Source organism: Molothrus ater, chromosome 8, assembly GCF_012460135.2.
Source record: "Molothrus ater isolate BHLD 08-10-18 breed brown headed cowbird chromosome 8, BPBGC_Mater_1.1, whole genome shotgun sequence".
NCBI lineage: Eukaryota > Metazoa > Chordata > Aves > Passeriformes > Icteridae > Molothrus > Molothrus ater.
The window spans coordinates 21,470,953-21,493,477 of NC_050485.2; the positions used below are offsets into that span (position 1 = coordinate 21,470,953).

At 37.4% G+C, this 22,525-nt stretch overlaps 1 protein-coding gene across 1 annotated transcript in view; it reads right to left on the reverse strand.

The window, feature by feature from the left end:
• Nucleotides 1-22,525, reverse strand: part of LOC118688246 (gamma-aminobutyric acid receptor subunit pi-like) — a 45,231-nt gene that overhangs the window by 5,973 nt on the left and 16,733 nt on the right. Inside the window, exons 4-9 of the mRNA XM_036385697.2 lie at nucleotides 17,408-17,475; nucleotides 15,964-16,181; nucleotides 15,261-15,343; nucleotides 10,734-10,871; nucleotides 1,277-1,429; nucleotides 205-398 (exon numbers count right to left, since the gene is read on the reverse strand). Of these exons, the coding sequence (XP_036241590.1) occupies nucleotides 205-398; nucleotides 1,277-1,429; nucleotides 10,734-10,871; nucleotides 15,261-15,343; nucleotides 15,964-16,181; nucleotides 17,408-17,475 (854 nt within the window). The remainder of the gene's footprint in view (nucleotides 1-204; nucleotides 399-1,276; nucleotides 1,430-10,733; nucleotides 10,872-15,260; nucleotides 15,344-15,963; nucleotides 16,182-17,407; nucleotides 17,476-22,525) is intronic.

Consider the following 22,525-nt stretch of genomic DNA (forward strand, 5'->3'; position numbering starts at 1 on the left):
AGAGTGCTCAGTGTGTTTGGTCTCTTCCAGAAAAGCTCCAGGTATACAAATATTTTTTCTTTTTCTCAAGATTATTATGTTTCCCTGCCCTAATTCTAAAAAAGAAACTACCTTAAATACATTTACCATTAGTGTTAAGATAATTAATTCTTTTTAGCAAATGTAATTTAAATCCAGTTTGTAGAACAACACCAAATAATTTACCTTTGGAAGCTCCTTTGAGCTGAGTTGATGCAGAGTGCAGAAATGAGTCACAGCATACTCTAACAATGCTCCAAAGATGAAGCTGAAGCAGATACCCAGGTACACATCAATTGCCTTAATAAAGCAATTAGCATTTGGGAGTGAAGTCCTGGCTCCCATCATCAGTGTTGTCATCGTAAGGACTGTGGTGACACCTGTGGAATTGAAAAATATATGTTCTAGTATAACACAGATGGCACTGAGGGCCTCTGCTGCAAGGGCCCTACTGCAGGAGAGTTTTCCCTGGACCTGAAACTCCTAGGATGCCACAGCATTTAATGGGTCATGTTTTAGGAAGAAGACTTTAAAATTAACTTGTGACTCTTAAGTTAAAAGCTTAAAAAGAGTAACAGAAAATGTTAGCAAAGCTGAGAAGACTAGAAATTAAAATGAGAGAGATTTTGGTGTCATGGAATATATAATTATGATTAACACATTATTATTGCAAATCTATGGAAAAGGTCCCTTTAAAATATTCATATATCATTTTTCTCAGTGTAGTTAGCCACTGGCCTCATCCAATGTGAAATCCTTCTTTATTCCCTGTTCTGTAGGAGTATTTTTTCCATCCCACCTGCAGCTTGATCAAACCTGATTTGCATTCTCTCCCTTTCAGAATATCCTTTCTTTGAAATTAATTATATTTAATCTCTTATAATTCTCTTGCTATTCATGTGTTAATTAGTATGTATGGTGAGACCTCACAAAAGCCTCACAATTGTCTGTGCATGCCATGTATTTGAATATGTTTAAATTATTTCCAAAATGACAGTTTTTTGCTTTGCTTTCGGTGGCCTCCTCTGCCTATAAGTCTCCTTCCTGTAGCTGCCAAAGGCACTTTTCTTAGCTAAAGAATAGCAATGCTTTAAGGGGAATCCACATGATGCACTGAGTAGGGCCAACCCAAAAAGTAATTCCATAAAACTCAGAAGTGTTTGCAACTTCAGGACATGGATGCCAAGTATGTGCAATAGAGAAGGAGTCTCAATGATCCTGGTTTGGGCTGGTTTGGTTTGGTTTATCAGCTTCTCACCTATGCAGATTCTGGCTGGAACCGATGACTGGCTTATCCAAAATGACACCCAGGAGAGCACAACCAGAAGGATTGATGGCACATATGTCTCTAATATGAAATACAAGATGTTTCTCTTGAGTTCAAAGTGAAACACAAGTTTTGGGTAACGTCCTGGGGAAGGAGCAGGGAAAAAAACACTGTGAAGGTGCAATTTTGAAAAGATCCTTGAAATAACAACCTGTATTACTTTGGTGGGCTACAATGTGGAAAAGGCTTAACAAACAAGCTTGTAAAAATTAAACACGGCACTGAAAAATTCAGATTGAAGACTCTGAACTGAAGGAAACAATCAAATATGTAACATCCAGTCACCATATCCAGAGTTTTATTAAAGACACCTTGAATTGGAAATTAAATGAGGATTAGTGAAGGAAAAAATAAATCCATCGATGCATGAAGTTGATGTTTCACCATACAACACAAGGCAAGGAAATTTGAAATTGCATATGGATTTAGCTGCTGTATTCATAACAACAAGTGAGCTACTGTACAAACTAGAGCAGTAAGGATTGTCATTTCATGGGTTCTTACTTTTAACTATCTCACATATCCAGTTTGTTTTGCTTTTCATTTACTATTGCTCAAGATGTGGATTGAGGGTACCTGCTGACATTGCTGACCTACCTCTCACATTCCACTTAAACCCAAGCAGTATCTTTGCATCCCCATTACCTATTTTTCCTTTGTATTACTCCATTAGAATGTTTGTGCTGCTCTGAGCAGTGACACTGTTGTGGCTCAAATTATTTCCTTCTAAGTCAGTGATTTCCAGAAGATGAACTTTTGATCATAGAGTCAAATACAGAACTGTGTTTCATGAGGGGATAGCACACTCATAAGCAAAGCCTGAATTTCTTATCCAGCTCCCTAACTGAGCAAAAATTGGCTGTGTTGAAGTATACAACCTGAAATTGTTACCAGTTCAATGCATTACAGGAAAACAAAATCTTGCTTTTTAAATGGGCAGAAAAGACTTCTTGTTCTGAAGATCCAGGTTACAAATTAACTATTATTAAGCTTTTACAAAATCATTTTAACATTTGCATGCCAGTGAGATATCAGTGAGAGACTAATGCTCTGTAGTCCAATAGCTTTGGCTTCTGCTATTTAATACAAAACCTATTTTCTGGCACCAATATCTGCTTCCAGTGCTGCCTGCTGTGAGTCAGGACAGAACTACAGAACAGTGAATTCACTTCAGCAACAGCAATATAGGCACAGACAGGCTATTTGTGCATCCCTCAGGTGTACTGTGAGACACAAAGAAGAGCACTTTTAAAAGCCTGAAATGCAAGCAGTGGATGCCAAGAAATGTCTTATTGCTCCCGGATGAGAAAATGGATGGCTAAATTTCAATTTTTAAAAGCATTGTATATATTGCATCAAGAGAACAATAACAGGATTTTTAAAACAGAAAGAATTGCATTATGTAGTCTGACCCTAATCACAAGCCACTAAATTTCCTTAATCATCCTTGCTTCGAACTAAATAATTTTGGTTGGAATAGAGCCCACCTTTCACACAGATATGAAGACTTAGTCTGAGGATACCTAGACACACACCATTTCTCTTGGTAAATAATTCTCTTTGCTAAGAATCAATGCCTAATTTCTAATATTAACTTGTTTTCAGTTTTCTGCCACATTGAGCATCTCCTCCCTACTAATAGGGAAGAGATTACTAAATAAACTAAATAGTCCTCTGGTAGTCAGTTCTTTCTCCTTCCAAAGGAAAAAATACACTGTATTTAGGGTTTTTCTTTGTAAATTCAGTCTATGTTTTACACCATTATCACATTTTTATGTGAAAAGAGGGACATTACACCAGTGTACCTCTACCTAGGCTGTGACTTTTACCAATACAGTTGTTTCAATAAATGTCATTTTGCTCACCAAAACTGGTTTTGAGTGTATGGAGACCAAAGTAAAGCACTCAGAAGTCAGGGAGTGAAAAACTCACAGATGACTGTGCGACCTTACTTTGCCTGTCTGCGCCCACCGTGCTCTGAAATGGGCGCGGGGCAAAGGGAAAGCTCTGAGTCTGTACAACAAAAGGCTGCAGCACAAAGCACCTGTAGGGAAAGAGAACCAGATATTCCACAGAAACTGCTTGTGCTGTGCTTCTGTGCTGACCACAGGGAAGGATGTGCCCAGCAAAGGGGAGTGAAGAGACCAGACCATCCTTCCTGCAGAGTGCCACAGGCACCTGGGGATTTCCTGCGGTTCAGCCTCAGAAGAACTCATTGTTAAGAAGGAAAACTCTGAAACAGCCAATACAGCCATACAATAACACCCTCTCCTTGTTACTGCCCTACAACTGTATCTCTGTTTACCTCAGTATAAGAGTTAAGTGCATACATGTGAACTTACTTCAAAATATCAGATTTAAAAGCCACAGTTCACAATTTCCAAGTTTAGACAAGTCCTTTGAATATTCTGGTGTTATTATTTTTTCCTATGCCAGAAATTTCTGAAGTAATGTGAAAAAAGAGAAATAGAGATGTAACAGCTTATAGCTAAGTGTTTTTTTGGGGAACAAAAAAGAGACATTTCTCTAACCTTAAGGCTTTCTTCTTGCCAGAATCCAAAGACATATCATGGACATGATAATAATAGTGTCAGTATTTCTCTAAAGAGTTCAGAAGAGCTTTTATAATGGAAATTTTGAAGCAACCTATATATAGAAATCATCAGAGCTCCTCCTGTAATAAACTGAATGAATCAGTAGTCGAGAAAAAGTATTCAGTGCACATTTATGCTAAAGAAATGAGCAATGGGATAAAATGAAGATAGGGAAATATTGCAGTCCCTTTTTCATCTACACCACACATGTACCAGAAGTTATCATCTTTAAAAAGAACAGATTTGCTGCTCCTGTTGCGTGAGCTGCATGTGAGAGAGCAATGCTGTATCTCATTGCCTTTGACTGGCACATCTGAGACCATGGTGCCATCAGCCAGAACAAAATTGAAACAGGTTCATGAAATCCTAGTCCTGACTTTACTAGAGTTAACTCAAGTACAGCTCAAATTAACTCCTCAAAACTGTCAAGTTTGCCACTTGCTTGACAACAAAATACTTGCATTAAAATGAAAATATGTTTTTTCTTTCAAGTTTCTGGCCCATGATGAATGTCACCTCAGTGTGAGACTGCTCTGATTTAAATTTGTTAACATGATAGAAATAATTTCTGTGCAGATATCCAACTGCAGCAAAGGCACAGCATTAGCACTTATCAAAGTATTGAATTGCTCTGTGTAACAGTTTTCTCAGATGAACCTGAACCTAAATGACTGTCAATATTTACACTCTAAACACACCTCAAGGTGAGGTATTCTACTTAATGACCCCAAAGCAAAAGAAAATTCAGCTGAGTAATGCAGGCTTTATAGAATTTATGAGAGAGCAAAAGTACAGAAGTAGACAGTAGCTCTAACTTGTAGATGAAGAACAAATCCAAACATCAGATGGCAGTCTCCATACCTACTCTAACCCCCTCTACTGCTAAGTACCCGAAAAAGTAGAAGGTCCAGCTGACCACTGTTGTTAAAGCACCATAAAATGTATACCTGCACAGGCTTTAGTCAGTAGCTGAGCAGGCCTAGGCCTAGGTCTGAGTCAGATCTTTCTGAAGGCAATAAAAACTTGTTTATGTCATTTTATAATTTGGCATTGAAGTTTGGCTTTTGGCTTTTAAAATTATATTCTAATTTACAGTTTTGATTATTAGACACTTTGTATAGACTTGCCACTGATGATTCTATCAACAATAACTATTGCTGCACTGCTTGAGAAATATATAAACCTGAACAAGCTTCCTTTTCACCCTAGGTCATTCATTTTCTGATTTTCCCATTTTTCTGTGGCATCTGTTCTCAGCTGATGGCAGAATGCTGCACCTTTGATCTTTTCTGCAGCATTTCTGACCAGTGAATGGTCCCAGCAGAGGTAACTAAGGAAGGACTGATTCTCTATAAATACTGGCAGCAGTTCCTAATTTCCACTCTAAGTGCTTTGGGATGGGACCATCTTCCCCACAACCACTTCCTGTGGACTTTCTGCTGAACTCTACTCCAGTCAAAGACTGCTCCACATCACTCTTTATGCAAGAAGCACTTTGGTGCCCTGCACAGAGGTGTGCAGCCAGGCACAAAGAGCATCCTTTTCTCTCTCATGAATTATTTATGCTAAGCCCTTGGGTGTCTGCTAAGATGTGTGATGTACAACTCACACAAGCACATCAGTGCAGTTCTACCAATGCATCATCTCCTTCTCATCTTGCCTCTTCTAAGGGCAGAAGACAGGAGAGCTTAAAATAGATTTTACATACACTGAAAATGTAGTTTTCAGTATGCAATTTTGTTATTGCTTGTTTACAATGAACATGGGCAGTGAATAATCAGAATGTCCCCACTTTTACACAGTAAATAAGTTGTGCAACTGAAATGCAATTCTCTGACTGTTGCAGGATGCTAAGGGTGCCAATATAAATTACTAATATGCTATTACAGCTTTTTTGCCCCTCCCTCAGAAAAAAAACAGTCTTCTGTCTTTCATAGTCTGGATCTTACAAACTACCCCTTTCTTATTTGCTTTTCAGAAGTCAACTAAAGGAAATGAAAGTTCAGGCTGGGCTTCTCAAAAAGTGCTCCATCTTAATAAAAATGCTTTACAAAAAATAAGTTTGAAATTCAGATTTCCTAAGAATGCAACAAAGCCTTTCATGTAGTGTATATGTGTATACAAATTTATCCACTTAGCTTACCTAACAAAAAAAAACAACGACAAAAAAAAAACAGAAAAAATTTTGCCACTGAAAGTTTTTCAAGTGTTGAGGTATATTTATGTCTATGCTATAAAGAACTTCAGAGGAGTTAATAAAAGAATGCTTCCTTATAGTCTTTCCATTCATTGCATTTTTATATGAGTTTATGTTACTGTAACTTTTTCAAGATTTCCAAATTTATTTTCTTTCTAAACTGTTCTACACTGCAGAAGAATCTCAGAAACAACTCATGATGGAAAATACCAACTCAAGTGGAAAAGCTTGTTTACAAAGAGGGATGTTGTGACCTAAGAGAAGTAAATTGAACATAACATGATAATAGACAGATATGCATAGGTAATTGTTTAAATCTTAGGTGAGGCTGACTGAAGACTCACCAGGTAAGATTATTACTGAATACCTCTGGGATTCTTTGTGAGCCCTGTATGGCAAAGAATATGTTCTCAGAAGTAACAGCTGGAGAGCAATTAGAGACAATAAAAGAACAGATAAAGAGAATGGGGGAAGATATTCAGCACACCATACCTCAAAAGGAAAAGTACTGAAAAACCTAGAAAAACTTGATTATTAACTAAATAATCTCCTGAATCTTGGGAAATTGCAGGTGAGCCTGTAGGACAAAGCAAGCAGTGCTTCTATTTAGAAAGAGACCATGACTGATCAACATACACTCTTATACAGACTTCATGTAATCTATATATATTTTGTATACATTTTGATTTCAGATCAGTAATTATAAATGAGAGCAACTGCTCACTGGCTTAGCTGTGACATTGAGAAGCTGACAACAGGCAGTGGCCTGGGGACCACAGAGCTTCAGCCCTGCACAGCCACACAAGGGCTGAGGGGCCTCTAGCCCAAGGAGGCTCAAGCAGGATTTGAGACAGACATCAAACCCCTGGCAGCGACTGCAGACAAGAACAGCAGCCAGCTCCTTTTGCAGCGCTTTTAAGAGAGCAAATATCTTGTCTTTGTGCATCAAGGAGCAGAGATTGAATTTATGCTTCTGTCTCTTCTTTCCTTCTGTTCTGCCAAAATAATGCCATTTGAATATGGCAGTTTGTTGACTTGACATTTTCCAAGTGGGGACGTGCGCTGAGAGCCCTGCCTGCCTGCCATGCCTCTCCCTGCCTTCTGGGATGAAGACTCAGCATTAGACTAGACCTGAGCAAGCTGAGCCTCTTCATTCCTGCTGCTGCCAAGGACTTGACAGGAGGGCTGAGCAGTGGGTGAAAGACTTAAGGAGAGATGCTGGGGAAAAAAGCTAACAGTCAATTAGCATGAAGTTTTAAATTATGTTTTTCTTCTTTCTCCGACTAAAAATGGAAATTGAGATTAATTAGCTATTACTTGCTGTGAAAATAGAAGCATTTATGAAGTGGGAACACATAGGGTCTGTCCTGTGCCCAAAACTGCTCCCTAACATGATGACATAGTTTGAGTGTGTTGGGAGTGAAGTTAGCACGTTTGAGAACAGGACTGGAGTTCAAAAATATCTCACCAACGATTATAACGCAAGTAAAACAGGGGAATTCAACAAGCATGAAGTCCTGCACTCAGATGGGAATCATCATCTCTCAGAGATCAGGGTACATGTGGATACAGGGCAAAAAAGGAGTCAGAGAACTAGGAGGAATCACTAGTGGAACAAGGTCAAAAACGCATGATAATTTTCTTTAAGAAAGGCAAATATCAGCCTAGAATGCATAAAGAGGAAGAGATTTCATGGAACATATTAAGTAAACCCTTCCATCCTCAGAGGATATCTAATGGGAACCCATTTTTGGGTGCTGCATATCAGCAAAGAGATGAAAATTCAATGGGTGAACAATAGCAAAGACAGTGCATCTAGAAAATTGCTTATATGAATTAAAAAAGAGGAAAATTGTTGGTCTGAGAAAAGATGCATCCGTCTTGATACAGTGAAAAGGCTGCTAAAAAAAAGCAGGACATTTGTCTTCAATATCCACATAATGGGTTTGAAATGCAGCAAGGGAGATCAAGATTAGACATGAGGAAAATATGCGTGTAATAAACACCAGGAAAAAAATCATCTAGGGAGGCTGTGAAGCAGACACTTTGGAGGTTTGTCTGACTTACTCCTAGAAACATCTGTCAGGAAGTAGGCTGCAGATATAGATGACCTTGCCTTGTGACACAAGAATAGATTAAATGAATTTTTAAATGTATTTCAGCCTTATTTCTATGATTATTTCTACAAAAAGCTACACTGTAACAGTTCTTCATTGCTTTTATGTTTTTCCAGTAAGAAAAGCAAGCTTTTTATATTAGTATTTATTACTCTGAGAATGCAGCTGGTGTTGGCTGGACAGCTAAAATGATGCAGATAATATGGTTTGGGAGTCCAAGAGTTTATCAGTGTACAAAGAATGAGGACTATAGTTAAAGACATGTAGGAAATGGTTCTAACAATTAAATTACCCCTGTCCAAAATGAAATTGTTCTGTACCAAAACAAAATCAACACCAAACCCTAGCCAGAAATCTAGCTAACATTATTCAAAGTGACTTACTATTATGTGATTACAGTAATGTGATTACTATTATGTGATACATGCTGTTCTACAAACAAGATTAATCCTCAGTGTCCTTTTCTTAAATTTACTGAAGTTACTTATGCAGGAATTTTGCTGACTGCATTTTAAATTTGGTTCTGTCAGTGGCTGTACTGAACTTGGTTTTGCACTGCTGTACAATATTTCACTTGCACAGCAGCTGTACTGCCTGTTCATGCTCACAGAGTATCAAACCCTGATTGCTTTTTCTGCTGTGTTAGGAAATACTGCACACAGCTCTTCTCATAACTTTTGCTTTAGCCCTTTGAATTGTAGTGGTAATAAATAGCTGTTATTTATAATGTTATTGTTATTTATAAGCTACTCTCATACCTATTAATGGTAATGAGGAAATGCAAAACATCATTTTTCATTTCAAAATTGATTACACAGCTCCATAATCTGGTTGCTTTTTTCTTTTAATATGGCCTACAGTAGGCACTGCTTTCCAAAAAAACTGTACAAAATAGCACCTAGTTCAGAATGACTCAGTAGAAAATTAAGAGGATTCAGAGATTAAATTTTAAAAGCACTGCCAAGCACTTGATAACATGGCTGTCTTGAATAGGAGAACTGGAACAAGCAGGTGTGAGAAATTTTAATTTAATTAATTTGTACGTCTTAAAACATATAATTAAAACAAAAAGTGGCTTTTGACTTCATACATTTGATTCCTGCCAAGACAAAGGGAGGAAAACAGCATCATTTACTGGAAGAAGAGCACAGTTCTGATCTGATCATACCTCTTCAACTCTAACTGGAAATAGGTTTTAGTCAATTTAGTTAAACAACAAACAAAACCAAAAACCAACCAACCAAAACAAACAAACAAAACAACCAAACTTTTTTTTTTGTCTTTAAACTCCTGATTCTGTGATAGAATGTGATAGGAATTAAGCAGGTTTCCTCTTCCCCTTTCCTGTATGGTGAACAGGTCCTAATACCCTTCTGGGCAGAACAGCAGTAAAAGATTATTCATTCATTGAACCTGATGCTGCTTAAAGAAATTCTGTGATCTTCAAGCCTGCTGGTATTTAATTTATACTTTTACATCCATTTAGAGAACTTCAATTTTTTAGCCTGAATTAATACCTGAAATTAGATCACAAGTTTCTCTGTGTTGTGTTATTAAAGCAGAAATACCCAATAATGGAATAGAGAAAGTATATCTCTGTGATTCAGAATTAGAAACATGTCCTCTGGTGAAACTGCAGTTTTGAAGGATGTGTGTGTCTTGATTTAAAGATCACACCCTTGTGTGGGTGTGCTGACTTGAGCAGAAGAGAAACTGGGTACACAGTGAAGAGCAGCAATGAAGGACCTGAGAGTAACTCAAAGAACAAAAAGGTTTGGCAGGTCTTGACCTCTCTGAAATCCCTTTCAAAATCTCTGGAAAATAATCAAGAGCACACTGTTCTCTGAGGTTAAGCCCTGCAGTTAGAGGAAACAGCAGATTCCTAAGGTGGGCAGAGGAGCAGATCTGGGGAAAGGCTCCCGACCCTTCCCTGGGCACAGGAACCTCAGGTCAGGCAATCTCCTTCCTGCTGCCCACCAGGCTGGGCAGAGGCTGCCACACAAACAGAGCAACTCCTACAAGCAGTAGCCATGAAACTCAAATTCCTGCAGCTGTGAAAGCACACAGCATATTCTTGGAATTTCCACAGATGAATAGAGGCTTTTGACTTGCCTTGTAAAGCCAGAATGGCTGATCTGAGCTGGGTACCTCAAGGTCCCTGGTCTGCTCCAATTTAAATGCCCAATTGCATGCTCCTCTTTCTCCACAAGAGCTCTCCCTGACAAATGGAAGGAGCAGTAGGTTCTTGTTTGTAATTCTTTAGATAATGTGTGGCCTCCAAGAAAATGCTCAGTCTTTATATTAGTTTGGTTTCTGCTTGTAACTTGGATTTCTGCTTGTAACTTGGAAAGTATTTATGGTTTCAAGAATGGAAAACTGTCATCCTAACAGAAAGCAGTGTGCTCAGTTCTTTAAGCTGCTCTGTTTCCAAAGCCATAGTTCAAAACTGCACCCAGAAAGTGTTTTAGGGGTGTTTTTACCTGTCTCATACACAGCTTCAGTTACAGAGGTAAAGTGGTCTTCTACTGTGTACTGTGCCAGCTGGAGTGTGTCCAAACCTCGAACTGAATCATTTCCTCTGGTCCAGTAAAACATGACATCATTGATGTTATAACCCCCTGTAGTGAGACACAAGCCAACAATTGTGTTTATTTTGTGCAATAATTAATTTGTGTTGAGCACACTTATGGTTCAGCTGTTTCTTATTTGTGGAAGTGCAATTAGACATAAACAATGATGGGTTTTGGCAGATTGTAATGCCTGTTCACAACAAAATTTCCAATACCATGCAAAATCTTGTTGTAAGTTAAAAGCTGATGGTTTTGGACGTGGTCTTTTATATCTTCTATTTCAGTATAAATGACAAACTAATAAAATAGATTAGTACCACCTGGTATTCTAAAGGCAAAAGCTATTAGGCTCTAAGAAAATAGAGCTTTTATGAATTACTGCACTTGCCAGCATTTTGACTGGACATGAAATGTGCCGTGTGTTGCATACCAAATGCTGTTTCTCAGTGCAGTGCATTGGTCCTCATTCCCATAGAGATGAAGGATGGGGAGAGCAGCACAGCTGCTGCTCACTGGTGCTGTGCTCCAACCTGAGCTTGAATCATCACTTGGGACAAGGTTTTGGCTGAGGAGCTCGGATATTTGCCAAGAACACCAGCTTAGAGCTGATGTTTCTGCAGGCTCAACAGCATGGCACGCTTCAGGGGCCCCAGGAGGTTCCCTCTTAACCTTCAAGCAGTAATTAGGAGCTGGATGAATCATCTATCAGAAGGCAACTGTGTTTTGCACACACTTGTCAATGTGCAGCACAATCACAGCTAAAATACCTCTGTAGCTCTTCCCCCTTATATAAAAGGCAGCCACTTTACAGACTAGTGTATTTGATTAATTCAAGATTATGTTAATGTAATTTACATGTTAACAGGGAGCATTTGAACATCTTTTTTCTTTAGCTTACTTAGATCAATCATTCTTGTATTTGACAGATTTATATTGTGCAAGTTAATAGCTCAGCTTAGGGAACAGAAACATGAGCTGATGATTATTTTTAGACTTTAGTCAACTGTTAAGTAAATTACAGTGAGACAATAATGCAATACATTGCACAAGGGTATATGCTGCAAAAAGAACAAAGCTCTAAAATCACAGAAAAAAGAGATGTATTAAAACAAAAACAAAAGTGCCTTTTAATATTTTTAAGTTATTGGGATTTTTTTCTTGCAATGACAAAACAGAACTGATTTATCCAGCTATCTCATGCAGGAAAAAAAAAGGAGTTCATAAATTTTATTGTAAGGAAACACTGGGCTGGTTATCTATTAAATGACAATTTCACCTGAAAAATTTTTCTCTGCTCATTTTTTAAATGTACATTTTGTTTTCACCATCACTGGCGGTTATAAGAAAAGGTGTCATGGCCTGGAATCTCTGCTCACATTATCACATTTATAGCAATTAAAGCCAAAACAATTTTGTTTCAAAAGACTAAGCCAAAAGCATATGCGTCCAAGCTAAGTTTTCAATTCCCTAAAACCATATTCTGGGAAATTTCCAAGATTTGTGAGATGTAAAATAGAAGTAACATTTTCTATAAACAAATGATTGCATTGTCCTTAGTCAAAACAAGGAGGCTCATATAACCAGGTTTTATGCATGATTTTGGCCATGGATTCGTTTTACTTCCTTTCAGTCTAAATGAACTACAGACATTTAAATAAAGTCCAAAGAACTAGAGAGTACCACAGTAAATTTCTTTTTGTTTTTATAAGATATTCAGCCTTCCAAATTGTGTGAGACAGGATAAGTTCTTGGTGCCCACATGAATGATAACGACCATATTTTGAAACAGAGGTTATTTTGCTTTTGTTCCAAAATATTCTCATTAGTGGAACAATTAGTAAGTTTGGGTGATCCTTCCTATGAAGATTTTTTGAGTATAATAATTCCAAAACTCTTAAGAAGAATTTTTACTGAGAGAGCCTTCCCAATAGTCAGTAAAGTTAAATAGTACAGTGCTCCCTCTGTGCAAAGTTGTTCTTTATTCAAGGGATTAACATTTTACTAATTATAAAACATTTCAAAAGTTTATAGAGACAAAATCCTTAAGCCCATGTTATTTGGCTTTTACAAGTAATCTCTATTCTCTTTATGTGACACTGAGTTTTTATCCTAGCTAATTCCTCAAGCCCAGAATGTCTCATTCCTGTACATTGTTGATAGAGTATGAGCTGCTAATGTCAATAGGGTTAACTACAGGAATAGTAAATTTGGGATTAAACATTCATAATGCCTAATACAAATTAGTTTCTTTACCTTTCTGTTGCTAATTTTAATTTTCACTGATTGTCAAGCACAAGTTAAGTGCCTTCACATGGCTCTTCACTGAATGAATGGTAAAGGACAAGTTCAAAAATAAATAAAATTTCAGAGATGGGCCCAAGACATGAATATGTATTTGGACTGGGGGTCTATGTGAGGGAAATGTGAGGACAAACCCTTCAGCCCAGCAAGGATGAATGGTGGTGTTCCCTGCCACATGGCAGAGAGCAGGAATCCCCCTTGGCAGCACCAACCAAGGCAGGATCCCTCCACTCTCCCAAATGTCACAGCACCCATATCAAGAGACTCAGAGTGCCAAGTCTCTGTTTCCTATCAAATGCCAGCATTACCTTCTAAAGTGTTGCAATAAGGGGGGAAAAATGCAATAATATGTTGGCCAAAATGTGTTTTGCTATGTAGGAAGTACAAGTCAATTAAAGTTACTAACTAGCAATAGCAGAAAAGAATGTTGGAAAGGTCACTGGGGATGCTTTATGGGGTAAAGCCATTACTCCATAATATCATGACATATTTGTCCTTATATTAATAATCACTTAAGAAAAGCCTTACTCTTTGTTTCAGTTCAAATATTTGCTGTAGATTTTACATTTTATTTGCAAGCATCAATATTTGTGCAGATGTGTGTGCATGTCTGCATTCACAATTCTTAAACCCAGGTAATGGTCTTGGCAAGCAGTGTGCCAGGAGGATGATGACATTATTCATCTATAAATTAATATAGCTTATCACATGAGGAAGCAAACCCCATTTCCAGCCTACCCAAAAGAAAGGACTGCAGTGCATTGATGAGAAAAGCCCAAGGCACACTCTTTCCTTTTTGTAGTTGTTGCTGTTTTCCTCAAAACTAAACGCCAATGTAATGGGAGCATTTGTTGTGGCACTGGGTTTTCCCCTTGGACAGGAGACACTTGTGTGCTGTTCAAAAAGCAGATGGAATCAATCTGAAAAAAGCTTGGTTTTAATTATATGGGGAATTCTCCTTTTTATTTTTTTTAATCCTGTCAAATAAATTGTAAATTCCTGTGGGACATGTATTTCATTCTGGAACTAAAGAAAATACTAAATGATTCATTAGGCAGTGCTGTTGATTTAAATGTATATACATTGATTTACCAATATGCTCTTCCAAAGGAAAATAAAGACAAATCCCAATTACAATTCAAACCACTGTTTGTTAAACAGCTCTCATAAAGCTGCTTGTTCTAGAGGGATGCCTGTGTGAAGAAGGTTTTGGGTTCATTTCCTTTGTGTCTCTGTCTAAAATGAAACTTTGTGGCAATCTGATTGGTCATTAACAACAAGAGATGAACAATACACACTTCTGAAAAGATACAGAATAAAACTTGACAAGTACTGGAAAGCCTTCCAAAAGATTTTGAGCATGCATTGGCATATATTTTAAATATATATTTTCATCTTACAGAACTGGTTATTCTCCTATGTTATCCCCTGCAAAAATTATTTTCTAGAGTCTTGTCATATGAATAATAGCAAACATTTAACTAAAAAAGTACATGTTTATGTGTTTGCAAAGTAACCATGCCTACAAAGTATTAGAGAACCTATTCCAAGGAAAATATGAGGATATTGATTGATAAAATGAAAAAAATATATTTACTCTTATTCATCAATTGATCACATTTTTCACCAGGGCACTGACACAGAGACAATGAAATAAGTCAGAGCAAGATCTGAAAATGGCAAATTATTAAATACAAACTACATGCCTTACAAAGAAGCCTTATTCTGATTTCTTTCTTTCCTAAAGGAATTTTATCTCAGGGAGAAAAAATTACATACTCTATGAAAGGGAAAAAAAACCTATCTCATCTGTGCTAGAAAATGCCTGCTCACAGAACTCCCTCTGAAGACCAAGACAGTAACTGCAGGATGCACTGCAAAACCAAGCCTGTGAGATTTTGCTCACTCATTAATTAGCACTGCAGCAGTTCAGTACTGCCATGCTATTTTCAGTGATGGCACGTGCACATATGTGCACACATCTTTGCACACAGATACCGCTGTAATTCAGCAGGGACTGGCCACATAATGTCCCTTGCCTTTTAGGAAAATTCCAGCCACTCTGGTAATATCTAGCAGAAATAGATCACAGATATTTTTCTAATTGTATAAAACAATAAGGATGAGGTGACTTACAGCTCTCCAGTTGCAAAGTACATGTCTGCTTATCCATTGGATATTTAGTCAGATCCATGCTGCATGAAACGGTTGTAGTGATCCTTCGGGGAAAAAAAGTTTTCTAAGTATTAATAGGAGAAAAATGTTCATCAGTAAAAATAAAAAATGCCATGTATCCTTCTTGAAATAATATTTTCAGCCTAATATCTATTGTGAGGGGGAAAAAAAAAATCTATTATTGACTGGTATCTAAAATACAAGAGTAATACAATCCCAACCAGAAACCACAGCAGAACAGCTGAGTTCAGTGACAGTCTAAAAAGGCCACCCTTTGCTCCCTTCTCATTTACAGTGCACATTTTCCTTTGTTATTTGCAATATATTTTAAGATTTTGCTATATTTATCAAAACCTTTTACAAAGGGTAATTCACAATAAATCATGCAAGTCCATCATCACAGCTTGTTTTCCCCTGTGATGGCTTCACTGCAAACTGGAATGGCAACATGCAATTCCTGTGTTCAGCCTGCATGAAAGCAAAAGGGTCTATTTAGGGAAGATCTATTACTGAATTTAAGAATTTATTCATATTGATCAAGAATATCATGTATTCATAAAATACAAGACCCTACTTTTTCAAACAGACCCATTTTCTTAAGTAGAACCTAGGAAGTTTAAAACATAAGTAGACACCATCATAAAGGCCGATGGTATTTACATACCTGATAGCATACAAGACTGTTCCATTAGGGTATATCCTTATAAGACGATTCTCAACAGTGACATCATGAAGAAAAGACTTTTTTGAATCAACTATAAAGGTATCTGGTACCCAAAGCATTTCCACAAGTCGACCATCTAAGCTCAAGCTCTTATTGCCATCAAAACAAAGCCTCTCATCAGTCCATCTCTGCCTGAGAAATATGGTGGCTGTGTAGTCCTGAAAGAGAAAATCAAAATTATCATACAAAGGGAGCCTGTGTTGTATTCACTTTTACAGAAGTACATGGAAACAGCTGCTGGGCACAAACTGTGATTCTCCATGTCCCTGGCACTCCAAGAGCAACTGTACTGAATTCTGCCAAATTTTCTAGCACTCCCTGTGAGGTTGGTAGATTTTGTTCTAATGGTCATTTACCGTAAAAGCTGCTGGCCTTAGTAAGCGCTATGAATCAGCTGAAGTCATCAAAGCTTTGTAAGCAGATCATCTGGCTCTGTAAACCTCGAAGTTTTAGAATGATTTATGTAAGTGGTTCCAAATCTCATTTTGCTCACATAAGCTAGTAAATAAAGAATTTTTTAAGAGCACATGGCAAGAAGTTAAATAAATTCATATAGACAAAAAAAGTTAGTGAAACAGGAAAGGAATCTTTTAGCACAATTTGTCTTTTTAGCATCACAAGGGAAACAGTGGTACCAAATTTATCAAGACCTTGAACACAGCATTCAGTCCAATTCCCCTTCAATTTAGATACGCCTTGCAGTCCTACCTTAAGATCCCATTATTTCTTTTAAAACAAATTTTGATTTTATGGTGTGTCTTTATCAATATTATAAATTCATCTTTAGTTCTGACCTTATTTCCTCTTTCTAAATAGTAACTAATAATTACTAATTACTAATACACTCATATTTAATATCTGATTAATTATTTTTCTTCTTATTTCTGTGTACCAATGGATCTTTAAGTAGAAAAGTACATTCCATTTCATAGTTTGTTCAAGAACAAATGATACAGATTAAATGAAACACAGCTGGAACAAATTAATGTGTGACAGCAACAATAGAAGAGAAAAACAGCCTGAGTTCAGCTGTATCTAATCATAGGGAGAGTGGCTTCAAAGGCACATGAATACATCTTCATTTTTATGAAATGCATAACGATTTAGACATTTCAGCTGGAAAATAAGAACTGATCCACATGCTTCTCATTAAGATTAATACTCAGTAGCAGCTTTCTGTTTGTATCTGTGAGAGGTGGGATTCACAGCTGCATTTCTATGCTTATTATAGTGTTATAAACACTATGTGTCGTGAAAAAGAGAATTCCACCTCCTAACCCATACTGTCTTCACAAGGAGACAAACCCAAAGTCATACTGCCAGCAGCTGTAAGCACGTCAGCTTATCAACAAGCAAAAAAAAAAGACTGCAAAAACTACTTTACCATATTTATTTCTGATATTGTATCAATGCTTGCAATGTCCATACTCATTCCCACTGACACAGGACCATCTGCAAAAAAAAGGAAGTCAGAATGTAGCTCATAATTCTTTAATATTCAGTGTTCATGAGAACTGCCTACAAAATCTTTCCATTTTTTTTCCTAAATGTTTAGAAGCTATCTTAAATATTCCTCAAACACAGATTATGCAAGAATTTCCACATTCTTAACCAAAATGTCATACTTCTCAGCTAAAACTATTTTAGTTTTCAGAAACAGGCTTTATTTCTTAAATACTTTCTGATTTATATGATATTTTTTCCCACAGAAAAAAAAGTGCCGGGGAAAATGTTACTCAATCAGGTGTGGAAGGCACAATCCCCATGGTACATCACACTCTCTGAGGTGCAGAGCAGTAGAAAGAATTCTTCCAGTGCAAGAATTTTTCTTGCAACATCTGGTCCATGAGATGTGGGTGAAGTAAGGAGTTTCACCTGGCAATGTCACATGGTTAATATCCAGATGGCACAGCTGAGTGACTTCCATTTAAGAATGTATGGTGTATATATTGTATCATTGCAATTTAATATCCTGCCTTTGACCACTAACAGGAAACTTGTGATTCAAACATTACATTTATAAAGGAAAACTTGTCCTGAGCAGAAGGCCTATTCAGCCTAGTTAGACACCTTACCTAAGTAGCTGTTACTGTAATGTCAGTATGCTCCGATTCCCATTTCCTCCTGAATGTGCATTTCACACTGTTGGAAGGAAGATCACCAGCTGTGCATTTTAAAATGCAGAATTTTTGCAGAGCTTTGATGAAAACACGACATTATTCCTGGTTGAATATGTGCAGAATAATTAACAGAGTGCTTGTACAAAGAAATTAATATTAAATCAGTGCATCTTTCCAAGCAATTGAGGAGAGAACAACACAGCACTGAGAAATGCAGAAATACTTTAGGTAAGATCTCAGCAGCTGGTAGTGCCCCTATCTCACAGGCAAATCACTGAAAGCCCTCCTTGGCTCCTTGCAATACATTTTGTAGAAATCTCCCAAATGGCATCCAGAGGAACATGGAGTCCAACTTCACCCTCCTGAATAACACTAAAGAAAAAAATGTGTCATTCTAAGACATGTCAGTTTGATAGTATTTTTATTTTTTCCAAAATATTTTCTGGTTTTAATGTATGTGTTAAAATCATTACATATCTGTCACTCCTGAGAAAAATCTGTAAGTCCTTTGTTCTGGATTTGATTGAAAGTTTAAATATAAAGCTCCAGCTTAAAACAGAACTGCAGGTTTGCAAGATGCACTGCTGCTAATATGCATGTTTATATATACTATTACATTATACATTGGGTTTAGAAACTTTTGTTCACATATTGGAAAAAACTTTGGAGGTAAACTTTGAAACAAAATTGACTGAAAAACTCTCAGATCATTGACAGCTTCTTCTTCTGTTTCTTCCCACTCTTTTCATATTTTGATACTCCATGAATAAATTAATTTTTTCTCCCTCCAGGATTAAAAGCTCAACCCCTAAAAAACTCATCCCAGCTACCTGGGGTACAACAATTAATGATTATACTTACCATTCTATTATATCATAATGGCAATATTGCCAGCCTCAAAAGATATGTCACACCCTCAAAAAACACTGAATTTTAAAATAATGTGATTTATAATCCATATTCTGGGGGTTTTTATTTCTTCCTAGAGATTCCCATGTGTGACTGTACCAGAGCATATTATTGCCAACTATCACATGATCATTTGGGGAGAATCCCATCCAGCAAGGCACATGTTTAAGGATGGACCATCCCAAGGAGAGGACAATGCAGTGTTCAGATGATTTTGCAGGAATCATGGCTGGGAATAATCAGACTCTTCCTATTATATAATGATTTATTATCACCCGATCCTTGCCCAGTAAGGTGATACAGATTAGGGAAAATGTCCATTAGCAGCACTTCAGTATCATCGGTGCCAGGTTGTTACACATGTGAGGGAAAAAGCTGACTTTCCAGAAAGATTACTGAAATTAAGCAGGGGGTAATTTCTCTGGAATCAGACATGCAGGACTTTGTAGATCTTTTTTTTCTCTTTCCTGCTGAAGTATTTTTCAAAATATGACTGAGTAACACAACAGCACTGCAGCGCTGGGTGACTCCCAAGCACCACAAGACATCTAGCTCAGGCTGAGACGTACTTCAGGCTCAAAGTGACTGAACACAGACCTGCCCTGGGGCTCAAGTGCCAAGGAGTGGCAGCAGTCAGGACAAACCATCCTGTTCCACTCACCCCAGCCAACAGCTCTCACTGCCCAGGTGCACCCAGCCTGCCCAGCCCAGCACCCACGAAAACTCAGCAGAAAATCACATCACCCCAGATTCAGCACTGTGCTGTATGGGAGGAGTTGGAAAACAAATTATGGAAAGGATCTTTATTAACACAATACAAGATGCTGAGAACAGCTTTGCTCCAGCAGTTAATTAAATCAGAACAACATTAATAGTTAAATGCTGATTTCTTTTTTGCATGTGAGGATAAATGTTTGTTTAGTAAGGCACCATAAATTGTAAAGTACTAATAACAAAATGAGTCTGCTCATAATTATTCACCAGGGCTCCCTCTGAACTTCCTCTGAAAGGTCTCCTGTTGACAGTGTCAAAAACTGGGCAGCAAACCAGATGAGGCAGTCAGTTCCTACATTTCCATATGTTTGGCAGAAGTTCTATGTATAATGACAACATCAGAAGAAATCTCCCGATCTTCAGAAGAAAACTGAAGTCACTGTGTCCTGCATTATTGAAGGGAATCTTCAAAGCATGGCAGAGCATGGCCAAAGGGAGTGCCTTGTTACAGCACTGGCTGTGCAGCACAAGCAACACACGTTTCCATTTTACTGCAATTTATGTAAACTGCTCTTCTGTGCCCTCTATAGATATTCATAGTGATGCCAAATGGGAAAGCAGCCAGAAGAGTGGCAGACAGCGTACCTAAAAATTAAGTTTGGATCACTCACTGTAATGATCCCAGTCTGTAGCAGCAAAATAAACCACCACTGTGTCACATGTGTACCTACTACTGCAATGGATCAGCACTATCAAAAACTTCCAGTGCTGAGCCATTAGCATGAGCCCTTTTTCATTTAGTTTAAGAAAACTCAAAACAATTCTGACATTCAGAAAGGCCTCAAAAGGCTTTTTGGAAGAATCCCTCTTCTTTGAAGCAATACTGGATAAAATACTGCAAGTAAACAGAAAATTAGAAGGAAAATTATCACTAGAATAATTCATAATAGCTTCCTAGAAAACTCGTTTTGTCCCTCTGATTGCCACCTTTGCTTTGGAGTATAACAGAATTCTTATATAATGATTAGATTTTTTTCAGTGCATTTAACTTCCCGCCACAAGACATTTTTCTTGACAAATAGTTACATGAAGAAAGTGGACAGACCTTCTGACAGATCTCAACTGTAATTCTTGATTTGAAGGCATGAGAAGACAGTCCCATTTCTAGCACAAATCAATTTCAATCCTATTTGTTTACATCAATAACTTTTAGACATTGATGTTGCTTTGCTGGTACAGTTTGTGGACAAGACAAAATTTGGTGCGGACCATGTTAACAACAGCTTGTTAAATCATTTGTCAAAACCCCCATGTTTCTGTACAGCCAAATGCAAGCAATTAATGTGGGGACAAATAAGACAGGCAACACACACAGGATAGGAAACCATCTTGGCAAGCAGTGCCTTTGAGAAGGATTTAGAGGCTGTCACAGATAATCATTTTAACATGCTCTTTCCATCTTATGCTTTGGCAGCAGCATTATTACAATGGGGAGTAATGCACAGAATTAAGTTATCTTGCAATCTATTCTGTATTGGCAAGACTGTTATGACTGTGACAAGATTCCTGTTCCACATTTGAATAAAATGCACAAACAGCAGACACAGTGAGAAATATTCCAAAATACAAAAAAATCTGGAAGTTTATCAAATCTTATATCAAATCTTGTAACATAAAAACCAAGGAGCATTGTTTACTCAGCTCCTCAAAGAGAAGTCAGAAAGGTGACTTGTCCAATGTCAGAAAATGCATGCAGTAGTTGTGCACATTGTTTAGCAAAGTAAGATCCCAGTTTATGGAAGCTGGAGACAACAGGAAATTTCAAATAAATTGATCTTTTACTATCTGAACATAACCACCATTTATAATTTAGAGTCTGGAGCTAAGTGTTTGGAGGGGTTGGAGAAGAAGGGGAGAACCCTGCTGAAAACCAAAACCCAAACTGTCCTGCATGCAGGAACCTGGGTTTGGTGGCAATCAGATGCTCTTTGTGTGTCTTGTGGGAAAAGAAGGAAAATCTCCATTACCATGTGTATGCTGAAGTTTACATATTCTGGGCTTTTTGCTTTTCTCTAAAGGACTAGATATTGGCTAGCTGGGACTTAAAATAGTCTTTAGATGATATTTATTTGGTATTTCTTTCTCATGTACCCTGAGAGTTTGCCTCACTAAACTGAAGGGTGTTAGACACAGCTAACATTCTGATGCCTCATTTGTACACTTCTGAAGACTAAAATTCCTTCATCTAATTACATTTATAGAACTTAAAATAAACAACATTTGAGGGGAAAAAAAACCCATGATGACAGGTCTTAGACAGAAGGTTGAACCCAAAAACTTTATTTGCTTTAATTTAAAACTCAAGTCTATGAAATTTATTACTCATTATAAAGTGAAGGAAAATAATCTTTTAAATGTGATTTAGAATAACTGATTTAAGCATGACACTTTTCTGTACCACTTGAAAGCAGCTTCCATATTCAAATATACTTAGCTGTGACCTTTTCCTAGTATCTCTCTTTTTAATTAGAACACTTAAATTATCACGTTCAATCACAGAACAAAATTTATTTGTATAAAATTATTTACAAGATTTTATGCATCCCTTAACAACCCTATGAACCTAATCCAAGGCTCACTGAAGTCTGCAGGAATTGCTCATTAATTCAGAGAGTTTGGCACAGCACATAAAGTTATAAAATTGATCTACATGGTTCCAGCAGAAAACCTGAGGTGGAAATCAACTTGTATTGCTGAGA